The following is a 12,668-nucleotide window of genomic DNA, read 5'->3' as shown; positions in this document are numbered from 1 at the left end:
ACCAGAGTAACATTAATGCTGCAATGATAGTGAAAGATCACATTGATATCAGACCATTGACACATTATAAAGAACCCTCAAAGTCTTGCCAATAGGTTCCATTATTACCCTAACTCAGAATGCAAGGCTCAGCATGGCAGTGGGTGTTAAGTGAGGCAACAAATCCCACTCACAGAAGAAACTTCAACCATCAAAACCAAATCAAGGCTTTTCTAGCTATCAAAGTTATAAAATGCTTTGAATGTTTCTAAATCATAATAGCCAGAGAGTGGTGAACTGTGGAATTCATTGCCCCAGGCGGCTGTGGAGGCCAAATTTTTACAAATATTTAAGGCAGAGGTTGTTAGATTCTTGATTGGTCAAGACATTAATGGATATGGGGAGAAGGCAGGAGATTGGGGCTGAGGGGAATAAATAAATAAATAATTCAAGATGGAAGAAGTATTCGAAAGGCAAGATGACTCAACTGTGGTTAACAAGAGAATTCAAAGGCAACATAAATGTGAAGACAGGGCATATAATAGAGAAAAAATAGTGGGAAGTTAGAGGATTGTGAGCCTTTAAATACCAACAGAAGGCAACTAAAAAGTCATTTAGGGAAAGATGGAATATGAAAGTAAGCAAGCCAATAAAATCAAAGAGGATACCAAAGTGTAAAAGGGAAGTAAGAGTGGACATCAGACCACTGGAAAATTATGCTGGACAGGTAGTAATGGGGGACAAGGAAATGGCAGTCGAACTGAATAAGTATTTTGCATCAGTCTTCACTGTGGAACTCACTAGCAGGGTCAGCGTTCAGAAGAATGTGACGGTGCCATTAGTAGGGAGAAAGTACTTGGGAAATTAAATCACCAGGACCAGATAGTGTACACCCCAGGGTTCTGAAAGAGGTGGCTGAAGAGATTGTGGAGGCAATAGTAATGATCTTTCAAGGATCACTATATTCTGGAAGACTGTGAAAAGTGTAACTGTCACCCCACTCTTCAAGAAGGGAGAGAGGCAGAAGTAAGGGAATTATAGGCCAGTTAGTCTGACCTCAGTTATTGGGAAGATGGTGGAGTCCGTTGTTAAGGATGTGGTTCTGTGGTTCTTGGAGACACCTGATAAAATGGGCCTTAGTCAACATGGTTGGCTCAAGGGAAAAGTTTTCCTGACAAATTTGTTGGAATTCTTTGAAGAAATAACAAGCAGGATAGGCGAAGGAGAAGCGGTTAAAGTTGAGTACTTGGATTTTCAGAAGGCCTTTATCAAGGTGAAACACATGAGGCTCTTAACAAGTTAAGAGCCCATGGTATTAAAGGAAAGATACCAGGATGCATAAAACAGTGGCTGGTTGGCAGGAGGTAAACTGTGGGAATAAAGGGAGCCTTTTCCAGTTGGTTGCCGGTGACTAATGGTGTTCTACAAGGGTCTCATTTTATGTTACACATCAGTGACTTGGATGGTGGAATTGATAGCTTTGTTGCAAAGTTTGCAACAACATGAGGATAGGTGGAGGGGCAGGTAGTTTTGAGGAAATAGAGAGACTGCAGAAGGACTTGGACAGATTAGGAGAATGGGCAAGGAAATGGCAGGCGGAATACAATGTCAAGAAGCGTATGGTCATCCACTTTGGTCGAAGAAATGAAAGGGCTGACTGTTTTCTGAATGGAGAGGAAATACAAAAAAAAAATCTGTTGCAAAGGGACTTGAGAGATCTTGTGCTGTATTCCCTAATGGTAGATTTGTAGGTGGAGTCTGATGTGTGGAAGGCAAATGCGATGCTACCATTCATTTTAAGAGGACTAGAATATAAAAGCAAGGATGTAATGTTGAGGCTTTATCAAGTATTGGTGAGGCCTCACCTGAGTATTGTGAGTTTTGGGCCTCTTGTGTTAGAAAGGATGTGCTGGAACTGGAGAGGGGTACAAAGGAGGTTCACAAAAATGATTCCAGAATAGAACAGCTTGTCATATGAAGAGCGTTTGATGGCCTGTATTCACTAGATTTCAGAAGAATGAGGACTAGCCCAAATAAAGCCTATCAAGTGGTGAAAGCTCTTGATACTGTGGATGTAGAGAGGATATTCCCTATGATGGGAGAGTCTAAGACCCGAGGACACAGCCTCAGAACAGAGGAGTGTCCTTTTAGAAGGGGGATGAGGAAAAAATTCTTTAGCCAGAGAGCGGTGAAACTGTGGAATTCATTGCCACAGGCAGCAATGGAGGCCAAGTTTTTACAAATATTTAAAGCAGAGATTGATAGATTCTTGATTGGTCAGGGCATTAAAAGATACAGGGAGAAGGCAGGAGACTGGGGCTGAGGGGAATAACAGATTAGCCATGGTGAAATGGCGGCACAGACTCAAAGGGCCTAATGGCCTACTTATGCTCTGATATCTTATGGTCCTACAACTTCCTTGAGACTGTGTGCTAGGATTCACCATCTTCCGCTGTTTCATCAATGTCTTCCCTTCTGTAGTAAGGTCAAATGTAGGGATGTTTGTATACAATTACTCAATTCGAATGTGAATACACTTGGCACAATTAGCAAGTTTGCTGATGACACTAAATCAGCGGCTCTTGTTGATAATAAAGCAGGTTATAATCAATTGAAAAGAGATCTTGATTATTAACTGAAAATTGGAAAACGGATTTCAAATTAAATAACTATTAGGTGATGCACTTTGGGCAGTCTAACCAAGGTAGGACTTGTACAGTGAATTAAAAGGCACTGACGGGTGTTGTGGCACAGTTCACTGACACCAGTTGCACAGGTACACAGGATGGTGAAGAAGATATTTTGCATGGTGGCATTGAGTTCAGGAGAGGGAACATTATGCGGCAGTTGTGAAGCTGCACTTGGGGTACTGTGTATAGTTTTGGCCACCCGGTTATGAGAAAGACATAGTCAGTTTGGAGAGGGTGCAGAAGAGATTTATGAGGATGCTGCTGTACTAGTGGGCCTTATTTATAGGGAGAGGTTAGCTATGCTGGATCTTATTTCTTAGAGCAAACGAGAATGAGGAGTCACATCACAGAAGTTCACAAAATTATGGGGGATACAGATAAACTTGACAAGAAGGCAGCACAACTGACCAACAAAGTAAACTTACTAATCGTCTCCAGTGACATAATCCTGCCATCTGTGGTTGGGATGGATGTGGGGGAGGGAAATCCTTTCTGATTCAAAAGATTCATGGCTTGTACTTGTGCTTCCACTAAATCTACGTTTTGGCTGTCATCTGTGTTCATCACTTTGAAAACATAGCTCCTCCTCGGATGCTCGCTTGCCTGGGTCTCAGCTGCCAGGATGTGAAAGTTCTGGTCATCATAGCTGGGCATCGGTTGGACTTCAGAGACCTTCAGACAGTACAATCTACCAACGATCTCCACCACTTGGGCCTCAGTCAGTGAGGGTTTGATTAGAACAGCTTTCTCCGAGTTGGACATCTGGGAGACAAGAAAACATTGAAACAAGTAAAACACTGAAGCAATGCCTTTAGCCTTACTGAACTTTCTGATCCAAATACTTCAGTTAGAACACTGCAACGTGGGGATGGTGGAATGAAATTATGCAAAGAGGCTCCAATATGATTTAAATAAATTGGGTGACTGGGCAAATGTGTGCCAATGCAGTTTAATGTCAGTTCATGGAAGGTTACCTACGTTGGTTCTGAAAACAGAAAGATATTAGAAAAGAAAATAGCAAACATAACAAAACCTGGGTTTCCTTGTACACCTGTTGCTGAAAAACTACGTTCAGGTCCAGCAAGCATTTACAAAGGCAAATGGTGTGTTGTCCTCCATTGCCACAGGACTGGAGTACAGAGGCAAATATGTCTTGCTGCAGGCATACACAGTTTAGTGAAACCCCCTCTGGAGATTTGTGTGGAAATTTACTCTCCTTACCCAAGTAGGAATGTTCTTGTCATGGACAGAGTGCAACCATGTTTCACTGGACTGCTTCCTGGAATAGCAGAGCTGAGATTAGACCCATTAGAGGGAATGAGAGGATCTCAGTGAGATTCATCAAATTGTAGCCGGACCAGAAAGAGAGGATAATGAGAAGATGCTCCCAATGGCTGGAGATCTGTAATTACTGGTTACACCCTAAAGATGTGGGGTATAACAGAGGAAGATCTCAAAAAGTTTCTTCACGAAGGTGGTAAACCTATGGAATTCTCTACCATCGGAGATAGTGGCAGCAATAAATATATTCAAGAATATGGTTCTCAATGACAAAGGTGAGCAGGGGATAGGGGGGTAAGATGGAACAGGGTCCTGAGTGGGTGATCAGCATGTTGAATGGTGGTGCAGATTTAAAGGACCAGCTGGAATCCTCCCGTGCCTTTTCACTCTTTCTCTACACCTCTAGCAAAAGGGAAATTGTCCTAGTTACTGAAAACAGCTTCAGTGTTCACTGACTGATCAATTTCCTCAAAGTTAAATTAAAATTTAAACACAAAATTAGGAGCAAAATGCGACCTTTTTTGAGCTTTTATAGATCGTGAATTTGAAGTCACCGATTCACCAGGTCTATGCTAGGAGGCATCCAGGTAAAAGAAACTAAGCTGGTGGACAATGTGATTGGGTCACAGAGTGATGTAGCTCTCTCCCTACACAGCCAACTGGCTTCAATCCCAGCCTCTGATGAAGGAGCATGGATCAATGTAATTTCACCCTGTTCATTTACGTGTCTTACGAAAATTCTATGCCGTGTTGGCACTACAGGCAACAAAAAACAACATTCAACAACTATACAGAAAAAAATTATTCTATGAAAATAAGCTTATCAGTATAGATATGGAGTAAAATGTGCATGAATACATAAATACCAGCATATACTCACGATGCAACAGCATTATAAAAGAGTGATTCAGTGGGTTTACTGTGCAGTGCAGTGACTGAGATAATAGATAGAGGGAGATGGGGAGGGAATAACTACAATGTTTGATCAGATGAACTGCCTGGGGGGTGGGGAGAAACTTTTAAAATGGTGTGAAGATTTTGTTTTCATAGACCTATAGTGCTTTCCAGAAGAGCTGTTCCTTTATAAAAGCATTCATTCCAATGCTGTCTCTGTGGAGTTTGCATGTATTCCTTGTCACCGTGTGGGATTCACCTGGGGGCTCCAGTTTCCTCTCACACGCTAAAGGTACACAGATTGGCTGTGAGTGGTAGAATCCGGGGGTGAGGGGAGCTGTTGGGAATGTGGGCAGAATACAATGGGGTTACTGAGGGACTAGTGAAAAGGGGTTACTGAGAGACTAGTGAAAAGGGGTTACTGAGAGACTAGTGAAAAGGGGTTACTGAGGGACTAGTGAAAGGGGGTTACTGAGGGACTAGTGAAAGGGGGTTACTGAGGGACTAGTGAAAAGGGGTTACTGAGAGACTAGTGAAAAGGGGTGCTTGATGGTTTGCACAGATACTGTGGGGCTAAGTGCCTGTTTCTGTGTGGTACAATTCTATACTTCATGATGAGGAAAACAGAAAAGGAAAAAGAGAAGCCTAGAGGACAAGGATGAACTAGGTGAGATTAACAGATTGAAGTGAGAAATGAGGAAGGGATGGTTCAAACTGTTTGTGGTCCAGGGGATGGTTACAAGAGTATAAACTCACGCACAGGGCAGCACAGTTGGGCAACTAGTCGAGGTGCCACCTCACTGCTTCAGAGATTCAGGTTTGGTACTGGCCACAGGTGCTATCGGTGTGACTACAAGGGTTTCCCCAAATGCTTTGGTTTCCTCCCACATCCCAAACGTGTGCAAGTCAGAAAGTTAATAAATTGCTATAGGTTGCCTCTGATGTTGGCGCATGGCAGTGAGGATGAATGAGTTGAGGGAATAAAGTTGATGGCAGAAGAGAAATGGAATTGGTATTAACAAGTGTTTGATGGTTTGTCTGTACAGTATTTGGGGGTCAAATGACTGATGCCCACGTGATATGACCCAATAATACTGATTAGGTAAAGTGTGATCTAAAAGGAGAGAAGCTGTGAAAAGATTTTATAATCACTAAATTAAGTTGAAAATTACATTCTAAAAACCCCACACAAGACAAGAGAAACCGTCTGATTTTGCTGATAAACAAGGAAAGAACACAACATCATTTCCTGGCTGTTGTAGAAATTAAATTAAATTTCTATAGATTTCATTTCATGGGCAAAAAGAGATCCTCTCTTCAGTGAGGCTGACGTCCAAAGGGTTAACTCTGTTTTACTGAGGAAGGTTAAGTAAAGTGGCCTATGTGTCCTCACTGACTGTTTGTCTCTGATAACAAGGTCAGCTGTTAATATTTAAGAGTGTATTTTTTCAGTATCATCACATTCCTTGTGTAAGCCAAATATAATCAGTGGCATCCTTTCACAGCTCTGAAATTAGTCAAACTTTTCCCTCTAGTTTGACTAATGTTCGAACACTTTCTCACCTGGCCTCTGTTTCCACTCTGCTTCCCTCATCACAAGTTACTTTACCTGTTGTTCAACCATTGGAACCGTCCTCAGGAACCAAGCCTCAATCTTGAGGACCTTGCATTTGAAGTGAAATGCTTCTGTTCCACTTTTACCTCTGTAATTTCTGAGAGATAATAGTTCCCCCAATTCTAGTACCTTGTGCCGCTGAGATACGGGTAGCTGACAATGTCTGAGTGTGGGCACTTCTTCATTTTCACTCTCCTACTGGTCTTCCTACACCCCCTGACTAGGTCATACTGAACAGATGTGATCCAGTTAATGTGGAACGATGTGGACCTTGCACTCAAAATCAGTAAGACCAAAGAGCTGAGTGTCAACTTCAGAAAGGGTAAGACGAGGGAACACACACAAACCCTCATAGAAGGAGCAGAAGTGGAAAGAGTGAGCAATTTCACATTCTTGGGGTTTAATATCTCCGAAGACCTAACCTGGTCCTAACATATTGATGTAGCTATAAAAAAGGCAAGACCGCAGCTATGTTTCATTAGGAATTTGGAGAGATTTGGTTTGTACCTAAAACACTGGAAAATTTCTACAGATGTACCGTGGAGAACATTGACTCTCAGCATCATTGTCTGGTTTGGGTGGTGGTGGGGGGGGGGGCGGGGGGGGTGCATCGCACAGGATCGAGGTGAGTTGCAGAGAGTTATAAAATTAGTCAGCTCCATCATGGGTACTAGCCTCCGTAGTATCCAATATATCTTCCAGGAGCGGTGCCTCAGAATGTGGCCCCCACCACCCAGGATATACCCTATGCCTATTCCATTACGTATCAGGTTACGTTAGTGATTAAATTACTTGGTCACATTGGTCTACTAAATAAAAAGGCCCCTGTCCTTTGACGAGTAGTTGCTTCTCTTTCTACATATTTGTGTATATTGAAAGTTAAATTCAGAGTCGGGTAAGCGATTTTATGACTTATGCCAAAGTCCATGTATACACGGGGCAATGAAGCTCAAGTTTCTTACATCACAGGCACAAAGCGCTGTATAAGCAGCATTCTCAAGAAAAAAATGTTAACTAAACGTAAATTATACTGTTTTACAAGTAACACGCAAAATGCTGGAGGAAATCAGCAGGCCAGACAGCATCCACGAAAAGTATACAGCCGACGTGTCGGGCCGAAACCCTTCAGCAGCTTTTACAAACCGACTTAGATTGTTACTTTATTTCTCAAGGCTGTTGTTGATTGCTTATTTTCCTGTTGTTAAGCAAATTGGCTCAGGAACCGAATGGTTGAAGGTCTCCATAGTTACAGTCTATTTCCACATTGTCTGATCACTGCTTTTTTTAATCCTGCCACTTTACTCACAATGAATTTCCAATAACATTCTCTAATCTGTTTTTAAACTTCCCACTTCATTAAATTGGCAAGACGACCTTCAACTGCCAAGTTGTGCTTCCTTTCTTTATTACTCAGAGAGCGTCCAGTTCCTGCTCTCGCTTACCACAGCAGAGAGGATTTTTAAATTATGAAATGCTAAGACGTACCTTTACAAACATCGCCTGACTTTCATGTAATCAATCCTGTCATATTTTGATGAATTATAATCTTTATTTGTTTTCCGTGTGAGTTAGCTCTGTTACCAGTTTGATTTTGGCTGCCTTTAATGTTTAGATGTCAGTGTATCTGTCCAAGCTTCCTCTCCTGTGTTGGACCTTACCGCAGCCCCGTTTACATAGCTTTAGATAATCCTTGAGCCTGTCCAGATCGAGAAAGGACAGGCTCAGCACTTCACTCCCATTGCAGCCAACTAAATTCCTCTTTTACAAATAAATCCTTCAGCTGAAAAAGGGCTCAGTGCTTTCCCGGCGTACTTCCGCCCGGGTACAGGTATCGATTATAATCGACGTTTCGATGACAAACTCTGCCATCTTCATCTCTGATCCCTGATGAAGATGGCAAAGTTTGTCATTGAAACGTCGATTATAGAAACATAGAAAACCTATAGCACAATACAGGCCCTTCGGCCCACAAAGCTGTGCCGAACATGTCCTTACCTTAGAAATTACCCAGAGTTACTCATAGCTCTCTATTTTTCTGAGCTCCATGACCTGTCCAGGAGTCTGTTAAAAGACCCCATCGTCTCCGCCTCCACCACCGTTGCCAGCAGCCCATTCCACGGAACCCGGCTGGAAGCCTGAGACGAGTTTATTCATTAAACCATTCAGCAAACTGCTCAATTTCCCCATTTCTCTCAGTGGGACCAATTTCTTTATTCACTCCCGTCCCCACTGCAATCCTCTTGTTGTTTGCAATAACAGAACCTATCCTTTGTCTCTTTGTCACCAGGTCGATCTCACACCTTTTAGCAGGCATGAACACTGACCCAGAATGTGCTTCAAACTCCCTCCTTAATCATTCCGAATCATTACTGGCGTTCGAGAACACCCAGTCAGAACTGAACGGCTTCTAAACAATTCCCAGATTGGAGCAGCAATCACGGAAGCTCCCAGTTTAAGTAATGCTCGATTTGCAGCTCTGACCACTGGTCACGCAGTCACTGTCTGGTATGACCATTTCCCTCTAACTATATCTTGGAATTAACCCTTTCCTTTTTCGCAAGCCGAGCTGAAAAGAACAACGATCGATGAAAACTCGTTTGTTGTGAACACAGAATCGTTATGCAGAAGTCATTTTGTTGTCGCTCTGCTGATCAAAACGAGATAAAGTCATAAAGATAAACCTTACTTTGTAGTCGCAACTCCCATGTGCTGTTTTACACTGGAGTATTTTCAAAAACCAGCTTTAGTCACTCTGGAGGAGGTCCCGGTAATTTGGCTTCAATCCAAAATGAAGTCACAAGGACTCTAAATTTCAACTGATTTCATTTGACTATCTGTTGCGGAGGAACAGCAGCCTCTGTCATGGTGAGCGCTGGCAATAATTGAACCCGGCAGACTCCCAGGTAGAGACGGAAACGAGGTTCTACAATAGGAATTCCAACAGGGCGGTGGTGGCACAACAAAGTGACACTGCGAGTGAATCATTCTAAACACACAATGACTCCGCGACCAGCGCTAATCGAGATTCCGAATTAAATGATCATAGAGTGAGGAAAACGGGTGCCAGTCAGGATTAAGTTGATACGATTAAACAGAATGCACAGGGGTGTGATGTTGGTGAGCGTCCTGGCCGACGAAAGCAAACGAGGCGGAATATAGGTCACCAGGAACGGAAGAGGGCTGTACGTCATGATGGAAGGTAGGGATAGGTGAAGAGGAATTGAATTCACTGAGGAGCCAGGGACGCTGATGAGAGGTTGTGGCGTCAGGAGTAAAATCATCTGGCACTCATATTAGCTGCCCGTCTACTAACTTTGCCACGGACAACCGCAGGTCCCGTTTTGGAGCCGTTCTGAGCCCCAGCAGGCCCGTGGGAGACGATCATGCCAACACTCTCCATTAGGGAAGCCCTCAGGCAGCCTTTAAGGAACGGTGAAACGCCCATTGGATTACTGGTATATATAATTATCTGGATAGACAGGGTCTGATTAGGAACAGTCAACATGGATTTGTGCGTGGAAGGTCATGTTTGACAAATCTTATTGAATTTTTTGAAGAGGTTACTAGGAAAGTTGAGGGAAAAGCAGTGGATGTTGTCTATATGGACTTCAGTAAGGCCTTTGACAAGGTTCCGCATGGAAGGTTGGTTAGGAAGGTTCAATAGTTAGGTATTAATATTGAAGTAGTAAAATGGATTCAACAGTGGCTGGATGGGAGATGCCAGAGAGTAGTGGTGGATAACTGTTTGTCAGCTTGGAGGCTGGTGACTAGTGGTGTGCCTCAGGGATCTGTACTGTGTCCAATGTTGTTTGCCATATATATTAATGATCTGGATGATGGTGTGGTAAATTGGATTAGTAAGTATGCCGATGATACTAAGATAGGTGGCGTTGTGGATAATGAAGTAGGTTTTCAAAGCTTAATGCTAATAAGTGTGAGGTGCTACATTTTGGTAGGAATAATCAAAATACATGGTAAATGGTAGGGCATTGAAGAATGCAGTAGAACAGAGTGATCTAGGAATAATGGTGCATAGTTCCCTGAAGGTGGAATCTCATGTGGATAGGGTGGTGAAGAAAGCTTTTGGTATGCTGGCCTTTATAAATCAGAGCATTGAGCATAGGAGTTGGGATGTAATGTTAAAATTGTACAAGGCAATGGTGAGGCCAAATTTGGAGTATTGTGTACAGTTCTGGTGACCGAATTACAGTATAGGAAAGATGTCAACAAAATAGGGAGAGTACAGAGAAGATTTACTAGAATGTTACCTGGGTTTCAGCACCTAAGTTACAGAGAAAGGCTGAACAAGTTAGGTCTTTATTCTTTGGAGTGTAGAAGGTTGGAGGGGGGGACTTGATAGAACTATTTAAAATTATGAGGGGGATAGATAGAATTGACATGGAATAGCATTTTCCATTAAAAATAGGGGAGATTCAAACAAGAGGACATGAGTTGAGAGTTAGGGGGCAAAAGTTTAGGGGTAACACGAGGGGGAATTTCTTTACTCAGAGAGTGGTAGCTGTGTGGAACAAGCTTCCAGTAGAAGTGGTAGAGGCCGGTTCGGTATTGTCATTTAAAGTAAAATTGGATGGGTATATGAACAGGAAAGGAATGGAGGGTTATGGGCTGAGTGCAGGACGGTGGGACTAGGTGAGAGTAAGCGTTCGGCACGGACTAGAAGAGCCGAGATGACTTGCTTCCATGCTGTTATGGTTATATGGGTGATACGCCATGATGTGATGCAGCCTAACACCAAGGATCTCGGCCATTACAGCCCAGAGGTCTGAAATGAATTGGGACCACGGTGAGAGGAAATATCAGATGGGGCACCAAACCGAGCAATCCAGGTGCTGATGAATGATCAAGCCACGTGTTTGCGGCTGTCATCGATGCTAGAGGGATGACCTTGGGCCACCTGGTGATATGGTCCTCCATGATAAGAATGTGCATGAAATCATGGGGGGGGGGGCCAACATCGTCCACATTGGCATGGTCAATCCGCCGCTCAGGGACTTCAAAAAGTGCCAACTGCGCCTGAACATGACGGTTAATTTTTGTCCGCTGGCACTCCACGCAGGCTTCAGTCCAGTTATGCCAGTCATTTCTGAGGCCATGCCACAGAAACTTCAGTCCAACCAGTTTCTTCCAGCCCGGATGCAAGAGACCATGTATTGGAGTTAAAAACAGTCCGTCTCCAGTTTGTGAGCATTATGGGACAAGGGCGACCGGTCGAGACGTCGCACAGGACATAAACCCCTGCTTCCCTGAACTTACATTCGGCCCGAAACGTGAACTGTACTTTTTTCATAGATGCAGAGTCCCTCCAGCATTTTGTGTGTGTGTGTGTGTGTGTGTGTGTGTGTGTGTGTGTGTGTGTGTGTGTGTGTGTGTGTGTGTGTGTGTGTGTGTGTGTGTGTGTGTTGCTTGGATTTCCAGCATCTGCAGATTTTCTCTTGTTTGAAATTATAAACCAGTTAGCCTAACCTCAGTGGTTGGGAAAGTGTTGGAGACCATGGTTAAGGACGAGTTTTCGGGGTACTTGGAGACTAATGATAACATAAGTCAAAGTCAGCATAGTTCCTGTAAAGGGAAATCTTGCCTGACAAATCTTTTATAATTCTTCCAAAAAGTAACAAGCAGGGTGAGCAAAGGAAAGGCATTGTATGTCATTTACTTGGAATTTCAGAAGGCGTTTGATAAGGTGACACACGAGGCTGCTTAACTAGGTAAAATCCTATGGCGCTTAAGGACAGATCTGGCATGGATAGAGGAATGACTGACAGGCAGGAGGCAGCGAGTGGGAATAAAAGGGGCCTTTTCTGATTGGCTGCCGGTGACTAGTGTTCCTTAGGGGGTCGGTATTGGGACCGCTACTTTTCACATTGTTTGTCAGTGATTTGGATAATGGAATTGATGGCTTTGTGGCAAAATTTGCGGTGATACGAAGATAGGGGGAGGGGTAGGTAGTGCTGAGGAAACAAAGCGATTGCAGCAGGTCATAAACTAGAAGAATGAGCAAAAAAGTGACAGATGGAATGCAGTGGTAGGAAATGTATGTAATGCATTTTGGTAAAAGTAACAACAGTGCAGACTATTATCTAAAGAGGGGAAAATTAAACATCCGACGTGCAGCGGGACGTCCACGCTGAGGGGTCAATATTGGGACCGCTACTTTTCACTTTGTCAACGATCTGGATAATTATTTGCAC

At 43.3% G+C, this 12,668-nt stretch overlaps 1 protein-coding gene across 7 annotated transcripts in view; it reads right to left on the bottom strand.

The window, feature by feature from the left end:
- Positions 1-12,668, bottom strand: part of LOC140714116 (hydroxylysine kinase-like) — a 43,874-nt gene that overhangs the window by 20,046 nt on the left and 11,160 nt on the right. For 3 of the 7 annotated variants that reach the window (XM_073024893.1, XM_073024895.1, XM_073024898.1), the window contains exon 2: positions 3,095-3,431. In XM_073024893.1, coding sequence (XP_072880994.1) covers positions 3,095-3,431 — 337 coding nt within the window. The other 4 variants (XM_073024897.1, XM_073024894.1, XM_073024896.1 and 1 more) reach the window with 4 other exon arrangements.

This window comes from Hemitrygon akajei, chromosome 21 (assembly GCF_048418815.1).
Source record: "Hemitrygon akajei chromosome 21, sHemAka1.3, whole genome shotgun sequence".
Classification (NCBI taxonomy): Eukaryota; Metazoa; Chordata; class Chondrichthyes; order Myliobatiformes; family Dasyatidae; genus Hemitrygon; species Hemitrygon akajei.
Note: the sequence above shows the minus strand (reverse complement) of the source record. Positions and strands in the feature narration are given on the sequence as shown.